This window comes from Onychomys torridus, chromosome 23 (genome assembly GCF_903995425.1).
Source record: "Onychomys torridus chromosome 23, mOncTor1.1, whole genome shotgun sequence".
In the NCBI taxonomy this organism is placed as follows: Eukaryota; Metazoa; Chordata; class Mammalia; order Rodentia; family Cricetidae; genus Onychomys; species Onychomys torridus.
In genome coordinates, this window is record NC_050465.1 from 67,330,512 (window position 1) to 67,344,019 (window position 13,508).

A 13,508-nucleotide genomic window follows, 5' to 3' on the forward strand; every position below is an offset into this window, starting at 1 on the left:
GGCAGCTACGTAGTGTGGCAGCAGCCTGAGGAGGGGACCCAAAGTAATGCCACAATCCACCAGGAGAGGGAGATGGCTGTCTGAAAAACACACACAGTGGATGGTGCAGTGGAAGCTGCCTGGAGCCAGAGCTGGCCAGTGGTAAGGGGCTAACTTCAGAGGGATTTGGAGCCCAAGCACCTATACAGTTCGCTGCAGACAGCCTGCAACAGAAAAATCCCAAACTTGCTCAGAGGGCTTGTGGGGGGAGGAAACCCTAGCCCATAAAGCAGTGACTCTGGTGGGAGCCCCCATGTGTCACTGTGGCTTGTGCCAGTGGCTACAAAGCCATGGGCAAGTGGCTTTTTCATGAATTCATGCCTCAAAAATTGGATGTCAGATAAAGTGATCCTAGTTAATCTTATCAATAAAAAACGGGAGTCAAATATTGGGGCAATAACCTGAAAGATCAGAGAAGCAAAGGAGCAGCCACTAGTGACTTCTTACCTATCCAGATCCTCAGACAGAATAGGGGCTGAGATCCTGTCTGTGCCCACCTTATACTCCTATCTCTACCTCCTGATTGCTGGGATTAAAGGTGTGAGCCTCGGGCTGGAGAGATGGCTCAGAGGTTAAGAGCACCGACTGCTCTTCCAGAGGTCCTGAGTTCAATTCCCAGCAACCACATGGTGGCTCACAAACATCTGTAATGAGATCTGGTGCCCTCTTCTGGTGTGCAGGAATATATGCAAGCAGAATACTGTAAACATAATAAATAAACAACATAATAATTTTTTTTAAAAAAAAGGTGTGAGCCTCCCAATTGCTAGGATTAAAGTGTGACACATCACAGACTGGCCTCTGTGGTTAACTTGTGGCTAGCTATGCCCTCTGATCTCCAGGCAAGCTTTGTTTGTTAGCACCAAAAAGAAGTCATACAACAATGCCCTGCTGAAGGAAAAATGTAACTGTGGGTATGCTTTCATAATTTACATCTGCATACTTTTTCCAGTTCCCACTCTCTGGTTCATGCTGCAGGTTGAGGATGTGAGATTTTAGTCTCCTGCTATAGATGACATGTCTGATACCTGTTGCCATGCCACTTTCATGGTGATCCTGTATCCTTCTGGAACCAAGAGTCAAACTCTTTCATAAGTTGAAGCAGGCATGTTTTTATCACAACAACAGAAAAGGCACAAATACACATTCATAAAGTTTTACTCCTGAATTATTTCATGTCACTGAAGAGATGTGTGAAATCTAAAAGGGTTACTTCATTATTTAAATGTGTAGGGCTTTGTCCATATGAGTTCACAGGTACAAACAAAATAGAGGCATTATAGTGCTTGGATAGATTGTTGCCATTGTCAGATTCTTTTCTCCAGAATACTCTTGTATAATGTAAATGTGTTGGCTAAAGACATCAAATCCTTTATAGCCAGATTTCCTTTGGTATAAGTTTTTCCACATCCTCAAAGACTCTTATGATATGTACAGGCTTTAACAGGATGATTGCATTTAAAGGAATGCTTTAGAGTAAAACTTTTTTACTCTTGTTTAAAGACTACCATGAACTTGCAAAACCCTACCACACTGACTTCATTCATAGGGTTTCTCTGCAGTTTGATTTTTTTCTCATGATTTCAAAGACTGCAGTGATATCCAAAGGCTTTAGCAGATTGATTACATTCACATGGTTCCCTCCAGTATAAGTTTTTTTGTGTATTTGGAGTCTACTGTTACATGTAAAGGCTTTCTGACATTGATTACAATCATAGGGTTTCTCTCCTGTATGTGTTCTTTTATGCCTTAGAAGATGACTGTGATGTGCAAAGGCTTTACCACATTGATTACATTCATAGGGTTTCTCTCCAGTATGTGTTCTTTTATGCATTAGAACTTGACTATAACGTGCAAAGGCTTTACCACACTGATTACACTCATAGGGTTTCTCTCCAGTATGTGTTCTTTTATGCATTAGGAGATGATTGTAACGTGCAAAGGCTTTACCACACTGATTACATTCATAGGGTTTCTCTCCAGTATGTGATCTTTTATGTACACGGAGACTACTGTCACATGCAAAGGCTTTACCACACTGATTACATTCATAGGGTTTCTCTCCAGTATGTGTTCTTTTATGCGTTAGAAGATGACCATGACATGCAAAGGCTTTACCACATTGATTACATTCATAGGGTTTCTCTCCAGTATGGGTTCTTTTGTGAATTTGGAGATGGCATTTTTGTGAAAAAGCTTTCCCACATTGATTACATTCATAGGGTTTCTCTCCAGTATGTGTGCTTTTATGTTTTTGCAGACTACTACTAAATGCAAAGGTTTTACCACATTGATTACATTCATAGGGTTTCTCTCCAGTATGTATTCTTTTATGGGTTAGAAGATTACTCTGTCGTGAAAAGGCTTTACCACATTGATTACATTCATAGGGTTTCTCTCCAGTATGTATTCTTTTATGTATTTGGAGATATCTGTGTTGTGAAAAGACTTTACCACATTGATTACATTCATGGGGTTTCTCTCCAGTATGTGTTCTTTTATGGGTTAGAAGATTACTCTGTCGTGAAAAGGCTTTACCACACTGGTTACATTCATAGGGCTTCTCTCCAGTATGTATTCTTGTATGTGTTAGAAGATGATTGTGACGTCCAAAACCTTTACCGCATTGATTACATTCATAGGGTTTCTCTCCAGTATGTGTTCTTTTATGTGTTTGGAGACTACTGTCCTGTAAAAAGACTTTACCATATTGATTACATGTACAGGGTTTCTCTCCGGTATGGATTCTTTCGTGTCTTTGAAGATAATTATGATCTGCATAGGCTTTAACACTTTGACTGTATTCAGAAGGATTCTTTCCAGTATGACTTCTTTCATGCCTGCAATGATAATTGGCACATGTAAAAGCTATATACCACATTCATTACTCTTTTGAATATACCTGTATGAATTAATTTTACAATTTGGTCTAACTGTAGAGGAATCACATCTTAAGATTTTATCACTTTGTTTACACTCATGTTTCCCTTCATTAAGAGTTGTTTTGCATCTCTTAATATACATGTGATGGTAAGATCCTTTATTACATGGTTCACATTTATAGCACTTTTTTCTATATGAGATTTTTCACATATTTGAAGAGAACTGGAAGACTCGGACCTTTACCACACATATTGCGTTCACAAATTTTCCTATAATGTGAGTCATATTACATTTGCAAATAGAACTATGACAAGCAGAAGTATTTACACATTCCTAGTACTCATAGGGCTTTTCTGCAGTGTGTGTTTGTTGATGTATTTCTAATGAAGCTGGAAAAGCAATTACTTGAAAACTTGAATCACATTCAACAAGTCTTTTCAAAGTGGGGTCTGCTACATACTCTTTAATTGTTCTGAGAGGGAGAGGAGTATGTGGCTTCTTTTGATATCCCTATGTTCTTATGGCTTGTATCCAGATTGACAAATGATATACTTATTTTTAAAGGGAGAATAACAAATAAAAGTTTTCTACATTGCATTCATACAGTTTGAATTTCTATTCCTCATAGACATATGGTATAGGGATTAAGGTTTCTCCAAAACAATCCCCCTTTGGCTCTTAACTCTAACTACCCCTCCTCTCATTAATTTAAGCAAAACTACAAAAATAAATGAGTAACACAAGCTTTACTATGGACTATTTGCTTACTAGAAGGTTTTGGACATATACTTATCACCTATTCAATGTGCAAATCCTTTGTAATATGAGTGGTATGAAACTAAAAGGAATGGCAATTCCACAGCATTGTTCTCATGAGATTATAATTCAAATGGTAATATCTGTTAAGGCATTGTTTCCTTGTCTTCTTAAAGTAAATCCTTGCAAACACAATTCACCTACTTTACATTGAGGTATATGATTTTGTGAAAAATTAATAATCATCAATGCACTTTAAGCTGTGTATATTTACATGGTTGCTTTCTTTAAAACTTTCAGATAAATTAAAATTTCTTCAGAGGCATATTTGTATTAGCTTGCACATGAAAATTACCTTCCATGTCTTCTAGAACTTTTACAATGTTCTTCAATATTATGATCTTCCCATTTGTACCCTAAAATATAGTACCAGAAAATGTATATTATTGGAAATTGTGCAAAATTTAACTTTTAATTTAATTTAATTTGCGCAAAAATTATCTTCTGTGAACCTTAGCACCATGCCTGATTTATTCACATCATCCTTCCTCAGCTTCAATCGTAATTACAGAAAAGCATCAATAACCAAGAAATAGTTGCCTATTTATTATAAAATGTGAAGGAAAATTCACAGTCTTACCTATAGCAGTGAGGTTCCAATATGTCTCCAGCATCACATCTTTGTAGAGACTCTTCTGGGAAAGATCCAGCAAAGCCCACTCTTCCTGACTGAAGTCAACATGCACATCATCATAGGTCACTGCATTCTATAATATCCCATACATGTGTACAAAAGAAAGTGATACTGACAACATTGTAAATGTATACTTATTTGAAAATACAGTCATATAATTCTCATGCTTCCCACACTATTCCATGACACAGAAGTTCTAATGTAATACCAAGTCACTTTAGAAGGAAACTCAATATGAGGGTCATCCCTGTTATTTCTGCACCTGAGAAATGCCTATTAACAGACATAGAGAGACAAGCAAACAGATCAACAGTACTGAGTACACATCAAAGAAATTCTATGAACAACTACTAACTCCAAAAAAAAAAAAAAAAAAAAAAAAAGATGGGCAAGCTAGGTGTACTTGCTAATGCCTCTAATCCCAGAACTCAGAAAGCAGAGGCAGGTATATCAGCCTCTGAGTTGAATGCTAGCCTCATTTATGCAATCAGTTCCACACAGCCAGAAATACATATTAAGAATCTGACTCCCCTGCAAAAATCAATCAAACAAAAAAAGATAGAAAGAACTCAGAAGATTTTTTTACTGAAATTCCTAACAAGAGTTATGCATTCACTTCAGTTCTATAATTCATCTTCCAGAAACCTGAAGTGCCTACCTAAAATGTAACATTAATAAGATCTTCCTAAAAGGTACTGCATGTTTAAACAGGTAAAAATGGACAGATGAAAACGTGAGTAAATACTGATCATAAATAATCAACAAAGGGCAGGAGAAATGGCTCAGTAGTAAAGAGCTCTTGCTGGTCTTGTATATAGGTGGTTTCAATTGCCAGTAATCACATTGAGGATTACAACTATCCATTATTCCAAGCTCAGGGATTCTGAGACCATCATTTGACTACTGTGAGATCAGGCACCCATGGGATACAAATCCATGCATACAGACAATGATGCATTTTCATTTTAAAAAATTCAAAACAAACATAATAGGCAAGAAGAAATGTCACACACCTGCAATCCAATGACTCAGAATGCTCAGGCAGTATTAGCATCATGAATACATGCCATCCTGGGAAAGAGAATGATATTCTCTACGAAATTTCAAAACTCACAATGTTGGTGAAGCTCAACACATCAGCACATACTCCACATATACAAGAACCTATATTTTAGGCTCATCACCCAATAATATAAGAACAAAACAAAACCCTGGAATGTTGGCTCACCTTTAATCCCAGCACTTGGGAACTAAAGTCAGGTGAAGTCTGAGTTTGAGGCCAGCCTGGTCTACACAGCTACTTTCAGTATAGCCAAGGCTACATAGACTAACAATGTCTTAAAAACAAACAAACAAAAATCCCAGCAGGCTAGCAAAATTATGCATTTGCTTCTACCATATCTTATGTGATTTAGGGATAGAGTCTATAATGGTGGTGAAGTTATGATAGCACAAGAAGGAAGCTGGCTGATCAGTTTCAACCACAACACAGTAAACACAAAGAACAGGAAATGGGTTGAAGCTGTAGCTACCCATCTCCCATCCCCAATGAGGAATTTCATCCAGAAAGGTTCCTCTTACAAAAGGTTCTACAATAACCCAAAAGAGACCCACCAAAGAGAGATACATGCTCAAATACATCATCTATTTGGGAGATTTTTCATTCAATCAAATAGATGTTGACCCAAGTCACTATAGGCTCATGGTCATCCATGAAAGAAATATGTTTAGTCACTTCAATGATCCTCAAAGTCTACAACAGCCCCTATGCTGTTCAAATATCCAAAGTCTCTTCTGACACTCAAGATAAGCTCTCGACTGACAGCTTGTAAAATCAGAAAACAAGTTATAGCTTTCCAATATACAATGGCACAAAATACCCATTCCCATTTCAAAAGAGAAGAATGGGTACATACTGAGGGATGATTGAGCTAAGGCAAGACTGAAATCCAGAAGGACAACCATCAAATCCTATAGCTCTGTCTCAGACACATGGGGATTCAGTTATAGAAGGCTTAGATAGCCCTATCCCTGCAACTTCTCACACATCTTTCTCTTTGTTTACTTCCACTCCATATACGCAGCTCTCTATGACAGATGTTTCATAGCATGTCTGTCTCAACAATTTTGGTCTCAAAATATAGCCCAGGCTCATCTTAACAGCATCATGAAATGAACTCTCACAATCTCCTCACTCTGCCAAACACAGATGCCTACAACAGTGCTGAACTGAAACAACAGACTAAGATCCATGACCTGAAATTTTGCATTTTTTTTTTTTTGTTTCCAGAATCAGTACAACACTGATGATTCCTCCAAATTTGGCTTCTAAGTTGTGATGGACCCTGTCATGCTTGGACCAGAGTTGCAGCAGGTTTTGTATGAAGTTGCTTCCTGGGACTAGGAAACACGTTGCCTAATCCTGCCATTAATTGCGGGCATAGAAGGATGGATTATTACACTTAAGCCACCTTGCTAGACTTCCAACATGGAGCAGGGTCATCTCTTTAATGGTGATAATCTCCCTGAAAATTCCAGCCTCTGTTTGAGCACTTGGCTGCCATCTGAAACTACCTAGTACTGTTTTTCCCTACAAGTTACAGATTTTAATTTATTTCTGCTTGTTGCTCCCCCCGCCTCTGTAGTCTTGAATGAGTCATCAGTAATAGCCATCTAAGAGATTCAATATTCCATATAAGAAATCAGCCCACTATTTTTTTTTCTTTTTGTTTTTCAAGACAGGGTTTTTCTGTGTAACAGCTCTGGCTGTCCTAGAACTTGCTTTGTAGACCAGGCTGGCCTCAAGCTCACAAAGATCCACCTGCTTTTGCCTCCTGAATGCTTGGATTAAAGTTGTACGCCACCCAGTTCAGTGCATTATTTTTTAATTCTGCCTTACTCAATTTCTCAGGCCATGGACATAAGAAAGGTTTGGGGCCAAAATATCACACAAATGACCTCTACCGTAATTTATCATGGAGTCTGTTTCCCACTGAAATTCTATGACCTGGAACTCCGCTGTCTGTCATTACTCTCAACACTCATCTTCCAGGTCCTACAAGAGCAGCTAATTAAGCTCTGCATATAGTATTATATGGTTTTTGCCATCCAATGCTTTGATATCTTCCACATTCCTCTAAAAGATAACATTCTCAGGTTCTTCCCAGCAACAAAATCAGTTTTTGTGCACTATTTTTGTTCAAACTTACTTCTCTGGTGCTATGATTAAATTCTCTAATCAAAAGCATATCAGATAATGAACGGGTTTATTTGGTTGACTCTGTCAGATCACAGCCCTTCATTGTGGGAGCTTAAGACAGAAACTCAAGCTAGCAACTAAAGGCAAAAAGAATAGGGAAACTTTGTTCCTGGATTTCTCTCTTACTTGGCCATTGTATCAAGCTGTGGTAGCCTTCTTATCCAGCCCAGGCCTACTTTCTTATGGATATTGCCACCCTCAGTGGAAGGGACTTCACATATCAATCATCAGTCAACACAACCTCTAAAAGACATAGCAATCAGCCATTCTGATGGGGGCACATCCTCAACTGATGGTCCATCAGATGACTACAGGGTATGACATGTTGACAGCTAGAGCTAACTAGGACACAGAGACAATAATATATAAGAAAGTTTTAAAAAACAAAACCTAATATACTAGCCATATCAATAATTTAAATAGCAAAAATATAAATATTGATGAAAGTAACAACTGGAAAATAAAGACACGCCAAGAAATGAAGAGAGTCAAGCCACTAAGATCAAGAAGAGAAAATTAAAATTGTTTCTCCCCAAACCAACAAAAACTGAAGGAACTGAAAACATAATACAGTAATTTTTCAGAATACAAAAATAGGTAAAGGCCTATCATTTTCCAGAGAAACAGCAATATAGCTAGATTACAACTAATAAAATTAGCAACACAGATGGCACCACTGATTAAAAAGTGACAAAAAGACAGACCTACAAATTTAACATGATCCCTTAAACAAGAACTACAAGATTCTAGCCAAATTCAAAATTAAAAAAAAAAAAAATCACTGACCACCAGTCAGTCACCCTGGGCACTCCAGTGCTCTCCTTTGCAATAGTAGAAAATGGGCTGGGTGAAGAGGGCTGTTCCACCAAAACTGGATAAATTCACTTGAAGCTTTCTGATGTTTCTACACTTAGAAAATAGTTTTGACTACTAAAAATATCTCATTCTCTTTTGATAAAGAAAAGAATGTCTGTTAGGATAACTTAGAAATCATTTTGTTTCCTATGACTGAAGATTGGGTATAAGTCTGCATCAGAGTGAGGAAATTAAAATGTTTTCAAACCAAATGCAAGGTAATAGATTTCTAAATAAACATTGTATGATTTGTATTATGCACCTAAAGCAACTTGGTTTTGCTCTAGTTGCTTTTTAAGTCACAAGCACTTTTGAAAACAAGTTTATCCCCATTTTATGTGTATGTTTGTGTGTGTGTGAAAGGATGTTTTCCACGTGTGTACAGGTGTCGTAACAAAGTCATATCCCCTGGATCTGGAATAACAGGTATTTAGGAGCCTCCCTACTTAGGTGTTGGTATATGAACTCAGGTCTACCCAAAGAAGTATACTAGCTGAGTGACATGCCCAGCCCACATAGTACTTTTTATCCAATAAACTATAAGTCTTTCACAGATTAACAACAAAAACTTAAATAAGTAAGTAGGTAAATAAATGTTCTCTGGGAATCTGATGAATCAGTGTTAAGATGTTGGGTAGGAGACCACGTCGGCTGCCCATGGACCTTTCCACTCTCTGTTATCCAAGACCCAATACTTTGGGTTGCCCCTAAGGCTGTAACAGAACACCAACTGCAGATCCCTCTCCCCCTGTCTATGTCTCCTATGGATTCTATAAACCATCCCCACATGCCCTTCCCTTGCCTCATCTCTGTATCCCAGCCCCCAACTCAGGCAGACAACCCCTGCTCAACTACTTACCACATCTGTGAGAAGACTAGGTAGGCTCTCCAGTCTACTACGTTATCTATTACCCCAAACATGATTTGCACAGTTGCCCTAGAGCTGGAATAGAGTATCAGAGTCAACTTACCTTTCCCCTCCCTCCTGTGGATCCCTAGAATAATCCCCCCTGGCCTCTCCTTCCCCTAGCCTCCAACACCAGTAAGCATTCTCCCTTGAGCACACCAGCCAAGGGGGCTGGTAAAAAAGGCAATACTTAGCCAACACACACTCTGAAACTCCAGACAGTAAACAGAAACACAGGAACAAAATTCCCATCCAACAAAGATGAAGCCAGAAATCAGCACCTAGACACCTAAATCAATCACCCAAACCCAGATGCCTAGACACCAGCAAATGAACATAATTCATAACAGACAAGGAAATATATCACAACCTGAGTCCAACTACACTATCACAGTAGTTACTGACTATGCCAACAGAGCTGAAACAGAAGAAAAAGACCTTAAAACCAACTACATGAAGATAACAGAGGTCCTTAAATAGAAAATGAATAAATCCCTTAAATTAATTCAGGAAAACATGAACAATTGGAGGAAATCAATGAATCCTTCAAAGAAAGCCAGGAAAACACAAACAGTTGGGGGACACCAATAAACTTCCAAATAAAGCCAAGAAAAAAAAAAAAAAACAGTTAAAGGAAACAAACTGCTCACAACCTGAAAATGGAAATAAAAGCAGTAAAGTAAACACGAACTGCAGGAACCCTGGAAATGAAACAAGCCTGGAAGGAGTTTCAGGACTGTCTTCCCAGCACTGGGCAGCAAGGTCAAGATTAGTTGTTCAAAGCAATTCTCAAATACATTCTCTGAGGCAAGCTTGAGGTACAGGAAACACTGCTCTAAGCTAGTCATTCTCAACCTTCCTAATGCTACAACCTTTTAATACAGTTTGTAATCCTGAGGTGACTAGCCACTATAAAATTATTTCTATTGCTATTTCATAACTGTAATTTCACCACTGTAATGAATTATAACATAAACATCCCTATTTTCTAATGGCCTTAGGCAACCTTTGTGTTGGGGTCTTTGACCCCAGGAGTTGTAAACCACAGGTTAACACTGCTCTAAACTGATATAGATAATAAAGAGAGAGAGAGAGAGAGAGAGAGAGAGAGAGAGAGAGAGAGAGAGAGAGAACAGCCACCATATTCTTTCATCGGCTTGAAACGGTACATATTCTTATCCTAATAGTGAAATGTTTCACTAAATCTTGCCCAGTGATTGGGCAAATCCAAAACTTATTATTATAAGCCACAGTCATTCTAGGGTCCCCTCTGCTAGGTAGCCTCCCGGGATGTGTGGGTTGCAGTCTGATTGTCCTTTGCTTTATATCTAGTATCCACTTATAAGTGAGTAAATACCATGTTTATCTTTCTGAGTCTGGATGATATTTTCTAGTTCCTTCCATTTATGAGTCAGGATGATATTTTCTAGTTCCATCCATTTGCTTGCAAATTTCACGAACTCATTGTTTTTCTCTGTTGACTCAGATTTTCTTAAAGCCTTGCTGTCTTACTGAGAACAGCTTGGTATAGCTTGATGGCCAAAGATGACAGGATTCTAAATTCTCACAGGTTGTAACAACTTTTGCCATGACATACGCAAATGATCCCAGATTCTCTTATCTCTAAGGGTTTACAACTTTCCACTCTTTTTATTTTATCTGTGTTTTAATTTTACACATCAGCCATAGGTTCCCCTGTCCTCCTGCCTCCTGCTCCCGCCCCCAAATTCCCCCCATGCCCTGCCTTCCATTCCCATCTCCTCCAGGGCCAATAATCCCATGGGGATTCAACTCAACCTGGTGGATTCAGTACAGGTAGGTCCAGTCCCCTCCTTCAAGGCTGAGCAAAGTGTCCGTGAATAAGCCCAAGGTTCCAAACAGCCAGCTCATGCACTAAAGACAGGTCCCAGTCCCATAACCTGGATGCCTCCCAAACAGTTCAAACTATTCAATTGTCTCACTTATCCAGAGGGCCTGTTCCAGCTGGAGGCTCCACAGCCTTTGGTTCATAATTCATGTGCTTCCATTCATTTGGCTATTTGTCCCTGTGCCTCTCCAATCTTGGTCTCAACAATTCATGCTCTTATAGTCCCTCCTTTTTCTTGACTATTGGACACCTGCATCCACTTCAATCAGTTACTAGATGAGAGTGCCAGCATGATTGTTAGGGTGTTTGGCCATCTGATCACCAGACTAGGTCAGATCAGGCTCTCTCTCGACCATTGCCAGCAGTCTACAGAGGATGTATCATTGTGGATTTCTGGGGACCTCTCCAGCAGTCTGCCTATTCCTGTTCTCATGTGGTCATCATTTATCATGGTCTGTTATTCCTTGTTCTGCCTTTCTTTTTATTATTATTATTATTATTATTATTATTATTATTATTATTATTATGTGTTTTAATTTTACACATCAGCCATGGGTTCCTGTGTCCTCCCCCCTCCCCCACCCAGCTTCATCTTCCCCCCAGCCCCTCCCATCCATTCCCATGTCCTCCAGGACCAAGACTCCCCTGGGGATTCATTTAAATCTAGTGGATTCAGTACAGGCAGGTCCTGTCACCTCCTTCCAGGCTGAGCAAAGTGTCCTTGTGTAAGCCCAAGGTTCCAAACAGCCAGCTCATGCACTAAGGACAGGTCCTGGTCCCACAGCCTGGATGCCTCCCAAACAGTTCAAGCTTTTCAATTGTCTCACTTATCCAGAGGGCCTGATCCAGCTGGGGGCTCCACAGCCGTTGGTTCATAATTCATGTGCTTCCATTCGATTGGCTATTTGTCCCTGGGCTTTTTGCAATCTTGGAGTCAACAATTCACACTCTTATAGTCCCTCCTCTTTCTCGCCAGTTGGACACCTGGAGCTCCACCTGGGGCCTGGCTGAGGATCTCTGCATCCACTTCCATCAGTTATTGGATGAGAGTTCCAGCACGACTGTTAGGGTGTTTGGCCATCTGATCACCAGACTAGGTCAGATCAGGCTTTCTCTTGACCATTGCCAGCAGTCTACAGAGGATGTATCATTGTGGATTTCTGGGGACCTCTCCAGCACTCTATTCCTGTTCTCATGTGGTCTTCCTTTATCATGGTCTGTTATTCCTTGTTCTCCTTTTCTGTTCTTGATCCAGCTGGGATATCCTGCTCCCCTAAGCTTTCTTTCCCTCAAACCTTGCCCTGCATTACTCCCACTGTCATCCAGGTTGTTCATGTAGATCTCATCCATTTCTCTGTCACTGGGTGATCCCTGGGCCTTTCCTTGGGTCCTGTTTTCTAGGTAGCCTCCCTGGAGTTGTGTAGGAGTCTAGTCATCTTTGTTTTACATCTAGTATCCTCCTATGAGTGAGTACATACCATGTTTGTCTTTCTGAGTCTGGGTTACCTCACTCAGGATGATATTTTTCTAGATCCATCCATTTGCCTGCAAACCTCATGATGTCATTGTTTTTCTCTGCTGAGTAGTACTCCATTGTGTATATGTACCATATTTTCTTTATCCATTCTTCAGCTGAAGGGCATCTAGGTTGTTTCCCGGTTCTGGCTATTACAAACAATGCCGGTATGAACATAGCTGAGCAAATGCCCTTGGGGTATGATTGAGCATTCCTTGGGTATATGCCCAAGAGTGCTACAGATGGGTCTTGGGGGAGATGGATTCCCAATATTCTAAGGAAGCGCCATAATGTTTTCCAAAGTGGCTGTACAAGCTTGCATTCCCACCAGCAGTGGAGGAGAGTTCCCCTTGCTCCACATCCTCTCCAGCATAAGCTGTCTTCTGTGTTTTTGATCTTAGCCATTCTGACAGGCGTAAGGTGGTATCTCAGAGTTGTTTTGATTTGCATTTCCAGGATAATTAGGGATGTTGAGCAATTCCTTAAATGTCTTTCAGCCATTTGAAATTCCTCTGTTGAGAATTCTCTGTTTAGTTCTATAGCCCATTTCTTAATTGGACTGTTGGGCATTTTGATGTCTAATTTCTTGAGTTCTTTATATATTCTGGATATCAGCCCTCTGCCAGATGTGGGGTTGGTGAAGACCTTTTCCCATTCTGAAGGCTGTCGCTTTGTCTTGTTGACTATGTCCTTCGCTCTACAAAAGCTCCTCAGTTTCAACAGGTCCCATTG

At 39.7% G+C, this 13,508-nt stretch overlaps 1 protein-coding gene across 2 annotated transcripts in view; it reads right to left on the minus strand.

Annotated features, from left to right (window-relative positions):
• Positions 1-1,131: 1,131 nt before the first annotated feature.
• The window catches only part of LOC118572998 (zinc finger protein 431-like), a 37,564-nt gene continuing 25,187 nt past the window's right edge, over positions 1,132-13,508 (minus strand). For both annotated transcript variants that reach the window (XM_036172979.1, XM_036172981.1), the window contains exons 2-4: positions 4,319-4,445; positions 4,034-4,094; positions 1,132-2,879 (exon numbers count right to left, since the gene is read on the minus strand). In XM_036172979.1, the coding sequence (XP_036028872.1) occupies positions 1,583-2,879; positions 4,034-4,094; positions 4,319-4,445 (1,485 nt within the window). In that variant the 3' untranslated portion in view covers positions 1,132-1,582. The remainder of the gene's footprint in view (positions 2,880-4,033; positions 4,095-4,318; positions 4,446-13,508) is intronic.